The following is a 12,080-nucleotide window of genomic DNA, read 5'->3' as shown; positions in this document are numbered from 1 at the left end:
TTCAGAATATTTATTGCTAAAACATAGGGCAGCGAGTGGATACTTTCCACTATCCAAAGTGGATACTTTGGTAGTGGAAAGGTATGTGGTTGAAGCAAAATACTTATACAGGATGCGATATTAGAATTAGGAATGGGAAAAAATAGCTTAATGTCTATTACCGTGTGTTGTTCAGTTTATTTCCTTACATAAAGATTTAGGACAAATGTACTCATGTTATGTAAAAGAAATATTTAGAGAGTGTATCATTTAAATAATGATTTATAAAGATTTGAGTGTTGAGTGGATTATTCAAAATGGAATAATTGACTTGGGGATTAAGAAATATTTGATGTTCAGAGGAAGTTTTGAGATGTATGAGGTGGATGATGAAAGTAGCTAACACACAGCTACTACGGCCACTTTGTCCTCTCACAGGACCAAGTTCTGGACTGCCCAATGTGAATTGCCCTCCTCAGCACAATCGCTTCCTCATGTCACTTCTGTGAACATAAAACATCATTAGCTAGACAGACAGTATACTCGGTGGCCTTAGGATAACACCCTTCCACCGGGAAGTTGAAATTATAATTGCTTGCACAACCTAGATGGTGTTGATATCGTTACCCCCCCCCCCCCTCGCCAGAGGTCAAGATCGACCTCACCTTCTAACTGAGTTATGAAACAGGAGCCTTTCACCAATGTCTCATCTAATACCTGGGAGGTGGAGTGCAGGTCCATAGATGGCACCGAAATCGTCACTCCACACTCCAGTATCTTATGCAGACTCACGTGCAGATAGTTTGCAGGACACATTAGGTGTAAGAAGGCAGGGCAGGTAGTAATGTCACATGGTATGGTGAGTGATAGTGGGCGGTGACGGGTGCTATGTGCACGTGGGAAATTTGAGTGGCAAAATCTCAAATCATAAATCTTAGCCGCTGCCGTCACTCGGTGACGACGGCGGCTAAGTTATATTTTCTCACGGGTGTCTGAGGTAAAGTCATCTAGTTCACTGTAAGTTAGTCACTCGCAGGCACTTCTGCTTACAGATGACCTTGATCTTACTTTGTCTCCAAAGGTTTACTGATACCAGTCTGTTTCATTCTGGTGAATCTAAAGATCTTTGTCTCACACTCGTACATTTCAAATACAATACTGTACATTTGCTGCCTCTTGATTCCGGGCAAATGCTGGTACAGTATGTTGAATAAGATGTAGAGAGTGACTTGACAGTGAGAAATTTAATGGTGTATTCTTGTATATTGGCTAATACATAGAATGACACATGTCAGCCGGGTATGTGTCTATAATGAGAATGCTGGTCCTGGTCCCCTGGAGGAACTTGCTAGGGTCTCATTGGGGCACAACTGTCAGGTCTATGAACTCTCAGCACAGGTACTGGATCCAACCATATATCCCTGTACAGGATGGTTAGGAAAGCAACGTCACAACTTGGTTATGGCTTCCCCTTTGCAACGGTTAAGGCTGATCCCAAAGGTCACTGCTTATCTCTTGCCACCTGGCTGGTGTCCCATCTGCAACAAACTGCACCTTAAAATCAGTGGGGCTCCCTGACTCTCATTGCAATCCTGAGATAGCATAACTGCTTAATTTGACCAATCTAATTTCTCATTGGACACTGGGCTCCATATGATCACTGTTCCTATCCATGTGAGCATTACAGAGATGAGAAACCAATTACCCAACATGCCAGAATTCCATGCCAGTGGGGGCCATGACAGCTGAATGGACAGTGCTTCGGATTCGTAGTCCTGAGGTCTCAATACAGTATTGTTATTGTTATTTATGTGTTTATTGTTCGATGCCCGGTGGAGGTGAAAATAAATGGGCAGAGTTTCTTTCACTCTAATGTCCCTGTCACCTAGCAGTAACTAGGTACCTGGGAGTTAGACAGTTGCTATGGGCTGCTTCCTGCGGGTGTGTAACAAAGAGGAGGCCTGGTCAAGGACTGGGCCAAGGGGAAGCTAAGCCCTGAAATCATCTCACGATAACCTCCATCCAGTGATTAGGAATATAGGCCATGTGCATTGCTTGGTGCATGCTTGATGCACTCTGCACTGTAAAATGTCACTCTAGTTAATTGTGCAAAAATCCTGGGAGACTATACTCTCGCATCAAATGTCACTTGATTTACTGTTTCACCCCATTATCTTGAGGTTATCTTGAGATGATTTCGGGGCTTCTTAGTGTCCCCGTGGCCCGGTCCTCGACCAGGCCTCCACCACCAGGAAGCAGCCCGTGACAGCTGACTAACACCCAGGTACCTATTTTACTGCTAGGTAACAGGGGCATAGGGTGAAAGAAACTATGCCCATTGTTTCTCGCCGGCGCCTGGGATCGAACCCAGGACCACAGGATCACAAGTCCAGCGTGCTGTCCGCTCGGCTGACCGGCTCCCCTCCCCATTGGCAATTTCATTTTGAATTTTTTTAACATTCATTCCTACCATACCTTTCCATCCCTCCATTCTTCCAGTTGAATGCTCCTTCACTCCAGGAAGTGTAAATGGAAGTAATATTAGTGAAGATATTAATATGTTCTGCACTTGAGTTTCAGGTTGAAATGAATTTAAGACATTCAGCTCAGTTTATTTTGCTGTATAGAGGCTTGAAGCATGTTGGACACTGGTACAGAACTTTTCATTATTATGTGTTATTGTTTTATTAGGTATTCACTAACATCAGTCCTCTTTAACCTTGTAACTTTCGTCAAGCAGTTGGATGTTGAAATGCTTAACCTCTTAGGAAAGTTTTATAAATCACTTCCTGTTGTAAAAATGTTAGGAATTAAATTTTTAAGTTCAGTCTTTAATTTCTTTTAAAGAAATTAACATTTCTTAAAAATATAGGCCTTGACTGTTTAACCAGTGAGAAAAGTATTTGTTTTTATAATAGGTTTTTTTGCTTTGCTGTTTGTTGATGCCCATTATTACCAGGTATTCTGATTTATGAGGTTGGTTGAACTAGCTGAGAAGCACATTACTATTAAGTACTTGCCAAGCTTGACTAGTTTAGTAGTGTCTTTTGGCAGCATGTTCTAACTATAGGGCCCCTGCCTCGTAATTATAGTACGCGGTGCATTTATACCTCCCAACATTCTACTACTGTGACTTAATGCTTTTGAAGCTGTAGGGCTGGTCATGCTCTCATATCACAGCCATGGGCAAAGCACTCATTTGCTAGCATACTGTACTGTATTGGAAAATTCTTTTGACACTAATCATTTTGATGATCTTTCAGACGTCACTTAGATGTACCGGGCAAGAGAAGCACCAACAACAGCAATCGAGAGTCCCGAAGTGGATCTCCTAGTGCCTGCAGCGTCAGCTCTCAGGGATCCTACCGCAACCCACGACAGAAACGGAGATACAATAATAATTCCGACGGACACAATATTCATTATAATAACAATCAATCTTACTCTCACCATCAGCCCCACCATCAACAACCCCATCAGCCACATCAACCACATCAGCCCCATCAACCACATCAGCCCCAGCAACATCAGCCTCATCATCCACAGCAACATCAAGCACATCTCCCACCCCCACAACCACAGCAACATCAACCACATCAGCCACATCATCAGTCCAGCCAACAGCCCCACCACCAACCACATCACCATCCCAATCACATAAATTACCACCACCATAACCAGCAACTTCATAATCATCCTAACCAACAAGGGGGCTATGTAGGCAATAATGGAGGTATGGGAAGGGGAAACAACCAGTACTACAGCCACCACTGCCCGGATTTGGCACATAGGAACTGCAACTTTCAAGGCCGAAGATACGAGAAGGGGTACAATAACTATGGCTTCTTTGGGCACATTGAGCACCGTTGGAGAGACTTTAACCAACATGGCGATGAACGTTTTGGGCGATATAATCAGGGGAGGGCATACAATAAATATAATACAAACCATTATAATAACCACTGCTTGCCGTACAACAATGATGGCATTCGGGACCAAAGTAAACGTCTAAGTGGCCCTGCAGGAACATTCAGTGAAGAGAGAGTGAATGTGAATACTAAGTGGAAATGTGAAGTTGTTGAAACCCCAAGTGAACTGGAGACAGGAACAGAGTGGGATGGTCTGTCAAAGCAAGTTTGGGATACTTTCTGTAAACATCAGCAAACAAATGAAACATTTTTCAAGAAGCTCAAACTGCGGGAGAAGATTTTCAAGGTCATTAGGGTAAGTTAATTTAATTGTATTATAATAGTATGCAAACATTTATGATACCATTAAGTATAAAAGTAACACTATAAACAAAGCTTGAATTTTATGCAAGCACCTTTACCAGCTTAATTGACCTAATTATTAAGTATCCCTTATTGGGATACATTTTTTTTTTTTCCAAGTTCTTCAGTACTGTATCTAGACAAGTGTAAAGTACAGCTATGGAAATACTGTACTGTATATGCATGTCTGCCCAGACGAAAACAATTTAAAAAAAGTATAGTAAATATGTATTTACTATTTTATTAACTGTAGAAAGTTGGCAAATGGTGTGCCATGCCAGATCTGTCAATAAAAGACCTTGTGCCTTGCTGACAGTGGTATGTGGCAGAGGATTAAAGTGTTTTACCTTGGATGTTTACAATAATTATTTTACTTTTTAGTTCATTTGCCATGCCTTTTATTTTGGTCACCATGTATGTGTTAAATATCTAGATTTTATGTACAGTACATGTAATTTACAAAAACATGGATCAAGTACTGTATATATATATTACTAACTGTAATGATAAAGGATGAAGGTTTCATCCAAAAATTTGGTTTAATGTTTCACTTACACATATATTGGATGTGTGATAACCACACATTAAGGGCTAATTTGACTTGGAACTTTAAATACTTCTATCTGGTTTAAAGAATATATCTGCTCATGATGTCTGAAGTGATATAGCAGCTTTTGTTTCATTTGTTTTGAAGTACATTTTTTTGTTTTCCGTGCAGCTTTTTGTGAAGTCGTCATTGCATTTACTTGTAGCCATACAGTATTTATAGTATCATAATACTGAGCTCCATTTTTTTGGCAGTGTACCCTAGTAATGGCCAATATTTTGTGTGTTTGAATATATGACGAGTGCCTCATTCCATTGAGTTTAACCAAAAACATCTGAGCATGATCAGAAAACTGAGTATCTACATTATTGGGCAGTGAAGCCCAATGGCAACAATTGTATGTATAAACATTTTAAGAATAAAATGCCACCTACCTAGCAACCTCTTTGTCCCTCCAAGAAATCCCTCCCTTCACATCCTCAAAAATTACCTACCTTGACCATTGAATGTACAAAACAGTACCATTCAATCCCTAGCCACCATTAGTCATTTCCTGTCTACACCTACTCATATACTGTACCTACACCACTTACCAAATGTCAACGTTATCACATGAACACTATAATGTCCTAAAATATTCAGCTCCAGGCCAGAAGAATTAAAATTTTTAAAAGTATGTCCTGAGACAATTATCAGGGATGAGAGATGTGTTGTGAGAACAATCTAAAAGAATTAAATAATTCTTTTTGACTGCCCCACCTTCACCCATGCCATCTATAAGAATTTGAATTTATAAACTTGAAAAGTATTTTCTCTTTGATTTTAATATATATTTTTTTGTGCACAGCCCACACAAAATTTGACTAAAAATAAAATTAATATTTTCAGAACGTGCTGCCAAGTTGTCGGTTATATGTAGTTGGATCTTCTCTAAGTGGATTTGGAGCAGACTGCAGTGATGTTGACATGTGTCTCATGGTTACTCCAGGTGACCTTGATCAGCGGACTGAGGCAACTGCTGTCTTACGTCTTCTCCAAAGAGAACTCAACAACTGTGGTGAGAAAATACAGAATTTTGCTTAAATAAATAGCTTTTTCTTTTCTCCATATATATGTCTGTCCTTAACCCTTATCAAGTTGTTACACTGAAGAATGGGCATGTCTGTTTATATATGGGAAGAGGGGAAATTGAGAAGAAAGATGATGAAGGGCAAGGTGAGAGGTGAAGCATGAAAGCCAAGGTAACATAGAGCTGTAGAAAGGTAGGATATACAGGCATACCTCAGAATAAGAGTTTAATCCGTTCCTGGAGACGCCTCGCCTTCCGAAAACTCGCATTCCGAAGTTAATTTCCCCATAAGAAATAAAGGGAAATGAATTAATCCGTTCCTGACTACCCCAAAAACCCCACATCAAACTAAATTTTTATACCTAATTTACCTAATTCATCTAAATAAACCTACAAAACTGTGTTCCAGTTATTACTTACCTTGCTGTCGAGTGCTGTAGGCGTATGGAAGATGGTGAGGAGGGGGGAGGAGGAGAGGAGTTACTGTTTGGAAGGGGAGTCCCCTTCCATAATCACATCACATAACCCCATGCCTTGTAACACTATGGATACCACTTCTCTTTCTAAATTTTTCAAACCAGCCCCTGCTTGCCTTAAACTCTTTCTTATCTGCATCACTCGTTGCAGGGGTATTCTTTAGAAGGTCTTCGTGCAACACCCTGGCTTTCTCACAAATAATGGCCTCCGAAACACTATCACCCCTCAACTCCTTGTCGTGTATCCAAATTAATAACAACTTTTCCACTTCTTCAAGTATTTGTGGTCTTTGTGCCGTTAATGTTCTTACTCCTTTTGCCACTTTAGCACCCATAATCTTATTTTTCTTCTTAAGTATAGTGCATATTGTTGATGTGGCTTTGTTGTACTGCCTACAAAGTTCAACAACACGTGTACCGTTCTCATGCTTCCGAATGATCTCTTGTTTCTCCTCTATTGTCATCCTCACATGAGCTTTCTGGCCTTTATCCTTACCACTGGCTTTCTTGGGACCCATGGTGAGATATATAATAACAAATTGTATAGACAAATCACCAAAAATCCAACAAAACACTGAAAATCCGCGAGAAGAATTGATGTGGGGGTAGTCACTGAGCGCGAGACAATGGTAAACTGAGGGGCGGCAGGGCGGAGGGGTGTCGATCGCCGAACCACCACGCGCTAGGTCGGCCTGTACGCGTATCAACAAACTCGCGTCCCGAAGTAACCCTCGCCTTCTGAGACAAATTTTTGGAGTAAATACTGCTCGCCTTCCGAAAACCTCGCATACAGGGACAATCGCATTCCGAGGTACCACTGTAATTGCATCAAGTACTCGATAGCTTAAAGGTATGGATATTAAGAAAAAAAAAGTAGGCTATCGAGTGAAATAAAAAGTTTCTTTCTGGGCATGTTTTTCAATTGTTACATGAACCAGATACTAAATGATCCACCCAAGACTGGTCTTGCTTGCCAGGCTAGCTGGCTTCAGTTGTCTTGTCTCTACAGTGTGACCAGGAACTTTTCATATGGTCTTGCTTCATCCATTGGGGACAGGATTACAGTAGAGGGTCTACTTTAATCCTTCATTAAATACCTGCTCACTATCATATTAAAGTCACACTTTGATTTCGTTGAAGAACACCACCGTATCTTTCAAAATTCTAAATCTCGTAAAGAAGTCGTGCTTGTAAATCCTTGATAGTCAATACAGTGTACTGCAAGTATTCGTATAGAGATGGCTTAACCAAGCCACAGTGCCAAAATGCTTATTGGTTCATTATTGGTGCAAAAATTATATTATTTTATTTATTTATACAAGAGTTCTTACATTTTGTAAAGCCACTAGCATGCAGAGTGTTTTGGGCAGGTCCTTAACCCTAAAAGGGTGCAAATTGTATATATATACAATTTGAGTAAATGATGCTGAATGGCGCACATTGTATATATACAATTGAGGATGCGGGGCACAACGTAAATGTCCCGCAGCTACACGAGGTTCACATAAGCTTCCTTAGGGCTTTAGTAAACTGACGCCATTAAAAAAAATCGTAGGCAACATTCCCAGGTGTGAGAGCTGGGAATGCTTACGAGTGAGCAACCAAGGCTGACCAAATATAAACTATCACCAATTATTCATTTGGTGTTATTATTCTCTCTTCATTTTCATCAAATTAGAATATAGATTTTCAGTATAGTTTACTGTAAAAAAAAAAGTTCGTCAATATGGCATTTGAAATATGTGGCAAATTTAGACCAAACAAATTATAACTACAACTGTATAGGGTTTATGAAAAATACATTCTGAAGGGATTGTAGAACAGACAGCTGAGCACACAATATGTCAAAATGGTGAGAATTGGTCAAAAACTGGAAATTTAGAAGCCACTCAGAGTTGAAACTCTAGTTTCATAGATAATTGAAGTTGAAGTTATCGACAATGAATAAAGGTAGCTCCAATTCGTTAATTTAATTGAATGTTTTAATAAACATTGTTTTGCATTCGTACTCGAATATGTGAAAGTTGTAGGCCAATATGTGTTGAAATGAAGTCAAGAAAAAATAACCTTCCAAATAAAGAAAATATAGGGATAATTATAATAATGATTTAGGCAATATATTTAGGGTATACTTTATATAAGTGAAAAAGCCCTAATCTGGTCCCTAATCATCAAAACAATCTAAAGAGTGAAAGAAAATAGTTTGAAATCTGAGAAAAAATCGGCCAAAATTCAAAGTCCCAAGTTCTGTGAATTGTGACTGATTTATTTGTTGATCAGTTTCATTCTATCTTCACATAGTTAAGGATGGGTATGCACTCCAAGATGTAAAGGATACAACAAAATCAAATAATAAACTATCGAGGAAAAAAAATATAATCTTAAAAAAAAATTCCCCTAAAAAAATATTTTTGGGACATTGATGAAAGTAACATATATTAAGATTGAATAATGTATTTATATGATATATAACAAAATAGAGCATATTAACATACTGTACTCATTATTATTTCTGTTATTATGTATTACTCGGCAATGCTATAAAGGCATCAGCTGTATATCCACTTTGTGGACACTTCTTACTACTATTCTTCTTTGAGCATCGGACAGGTGCTTGCATCTCTTTATTACTGCATTATCCCCCAGTTCCAGTTAATAGGAGCCGTTCTTATCGACAAAAGTTCTTACTTTTATAAAATTCGTCTAAAATCAATTTATGAAAATATTTTGATGAAAGTTTCACGAAGCTGAAGCCAATAAGTTGGAGATTTGTTTTAAAAATTTTAAGTTATTTTTACATAATTTGAATATTTTTTGCTTCTGGGACCCCCAATATGTTAAACCCTTTGCAGTTTAAGGGTTAATCTTAATTTTCCCTGGAATATGACCCACCAAATCATTTAACAACCAGGTACCCATTCACTGCTCCTACCCATTCCTAGTCAATCCTCTCCGGCCAGGATGCTAACCCAGGCCAAATTTCTCGCAAAGCATGGGGCAAGTGTGTTACCACTGTGCCATGGGAACTGACAAATATAAAATTTTGTTGTATTTAAGTTTTTTAAAGGAGTTTAAGCATTATATGATAGTTTACACTTGGATTAGGTGAATCATAAATGATGCTAGCACAGTCACATTCTGACACTTAGCCTCGGCAATAGCTTGGATGAATAATTCTCACCTAATTGAACATATGTATGTTCCACTGAATAATTTGCATTGTACACAATGTGAACCATCCAGGAATGCATTAGTGCCTTTCACTACAGCAAGGATTCCCTGTAGTTACCAAATATTCTGGAGGGACTTTTGATTGTTTTGTAACTTGCATGTACAGTTGATTTCATCTTGGTAGTGGGCTGATATCTGATTACAGTGTGCCATGTTTTATTTTTTGCTACAGACTTTCTGATATAATAAATACATTTTTTACGTTTTTATGGCACTCATCATTATGTGTCTTTCAGGTTCAATTAAGAAAATGGAGCTAATACGAGCTAAGGTGCCCATTCTTAAGTTCAGAGATTCGGGCTACCAGGTGGATGTGGACCTCAACTGCAACAATGCTGTTGGGATCCGCAACACACATCTTCTCAACTCCTACTCACAGCGTAAGTTCGTTAGTGAGAAACTAGTTTGGAGCAATTACATAACTTCTGTGGTTGTTATTATGCACAAGGGATATCTAGTTACTGGAGTGAATATTGATCATATTAGAACTTTGAAGCAACAAAAGACTGATATAGGTTAGTGATTAATTGCACTCATCAAATAGCATTTATCTTGCTGCTAATAAATATATGTGAATAAGAAAAAACTTTAATACAAATCAATTGAGGAATGAGGCTGTCATGTTTTAGAGATACCAGGATATAAATTTATGGGTTCAAAACACAGGCTTGGCAAGAGATGTAGTAAGGATGTTGACTGGAATCTAATTTAAGAATATTGAAATTAGGTTCACTGCTTGGGTTCTAACAAGAAGGAATTATGCGTGCCAGCCTGGTAAGGGGCAATGGATAGTAATGTAGAAGTTGATCAACATTTTTATGTCTTTGGAGCTGTGCAACATGTGGGTAAGTATATGATGGTAAAGGTGGCATGTCATCTGCACTTTATTACAGTTTTTCGGTAGGCAAGGAGATATTTTTATGCCATTGATAGTAATGTACATGTACTATGAAAAATTGGCCAGTACAATAGAATAAAAGCCTTGAGTTATGCATATTTGTGGAACAGATGCAGTAAAATTCAGAGAAATACTAAAGAACAGTGAAGTGTTGAAAAATCCAGCATAGTTGATTGCTAAGTACTTTCCAGATTATTTTTGTTGGCAGATATTATATGCCTGTTATCTGCATGGTAGCCTAACATATGGTGTCATTGGTCTGGCCCACTCTGTCAGGTGTAGAGCACACAGAGTGATAGCGTGCGGCTGTGTAGCAGGCCCTTCAGAGGGTTCTTCTTCCTTAGGGCTCCATTCCCCAACTCTATTCTGACTGCTCCCTGGTGGTTTATTCACCGAACTGCAGGGGATCGTTTCAGTCCTTTCAGGACTGCAGGACTTTCAGGACTCTTCGATTGTGGTTCTTTGCATGGTTTACTTGCAGAATGTGTCCAGCATTCTTATAGGTAGTCTCTCGTTTGTGTCCCAATACCACAGAGGGGACACCTTTGGCTCTGTCCTTCCTTTGGGTCTGTGAGACATTAGGTCATCTTAAGATGGACCTCTTTGTGTCCGCATGGAGCTAGTGGCTTTCCACTTAAAAGTGCCTCCATTTCCTGATTGCAAGGATCTTGCAGTGGATGCCTTTTGGCTCAACTGTTTGAGGTGGGGATCTCTTGTATCTTTTTTCCCCATCTCTTGCTCTGGGTGTTGTCCTAGTTGAAGACATACTTGGGCAAGTTGATACTTTTGGCTCCTTAGCAGCCAACTGAGCCTAGGTTTATGGCTCTTCTGTCCTGGTGTCCAAACCCATGCATTTTTCCATGGTTATGCATTTAACAACACACTGGCCCAGTGATGTACCTTACTAGTTCTGCATTTTCTGCTGATCTACTTGTATGGACTTTCTGACGCAATTCCCTCTGACCATTTGTATGATGAGCAGCTGGTTGAGTTAGTATCCCACCATTGTCTTTCGTCGTGGTTGCAGTATGAAGTTTCTTGGTGCTCCTTTTGCTTCTGTGTCTTTCTTCATTATGTTTCTTCTGTGTCCATTTTGGTGGTTTTGATTTTTTTTGTCTTGGTTGTCAATCAGCATCTAATGCCTTGTACTGTCACCTCTTATAATTCGGTCTTGGTGAATTGCTCTTTTTGGCATTTGCCTTTGACATTTCCTCTTCATGATTCACTTGATTTTCATTTGCCTCTTCAGTCTGGAATATGTTCTTCAAAGTCCTGTTTTTTGTTGTCCCTCACTTCCAGTTGATGCATTAGATTGCTTCACTCAACCTATCCTCTATAGTATGTTGCATTTTGACGTGTACTTTATCTAAGGCCAAAAGCTGTAATGCAAGAAAATGGTAGTGACCCATGAAATTGACATAATGTCTCATTTTCTATGAATGGGTCCCCTGGTGGGTTAGGACATTTCAGTACAACAGTTTCTTGATGTTGGGAACGCTTGTGAAAACGAGCTGCTTAACTGGACGCATGGGGTTTTGTACCTTGGCCATGATGGTGTCTTCATTTGCAGCCTTCTTCTTTTCTGGTGAAGAATTTGTCAGTTAGCAAA

The 12,080-nt window shown here is 39.3% G+C and overlaps 1 protein-coding gene across 13 annotated transcripts in view; it reads left to right on the top strand.

Annotated features, from left to right (window-relative positions):
- LOC123759595 (uncharacterized protein DDB_G0283357) overlaps nt 1-12,080 on the top strand; it is a 56,927-nt gene that overhangs the window by 29,752 nt on the left and 15,095 nt on the right. For all 13 annotated transcript variants that reach the window (XM_045744754.2, XM_069328962.1, XM_069328965.1 and 10 more), the window contains 3 exons: nt 3,243-4,203; nt 5,686-5,854; nt 9,810-9,953. In XM_045744754.2, the coding sequence (XP_045600710.1) occupies nt 3,243-4,203; nt 5,686-5,854; nt 9,810-9,953 (1,274 nt within the window). The remainder of the gene's footprint in view (nt 1-3,242; nt 4,204-5,685; nt 5,855-9,809; nt 9,954-12,080) is intronic.

Source organism: Procambarus clarkii, chromosome 22, assembly GCF_040958095.1.
Source record: "Procambarus clarkii isolate CNS0578487 chromosome 22, FALCON_Pclarkii_2.0, whole genome shotgun sequence".
NCBI classification, from domain to species: Eukaryota; Metazoa; Arthropoda; class Malacostraca; order Decapoda; family Cambaridae; genus Procambarus; species Procambarus clarkii.
This window is presented reverse-complemented; position numbering and strand designations above follow the sequence as displayed.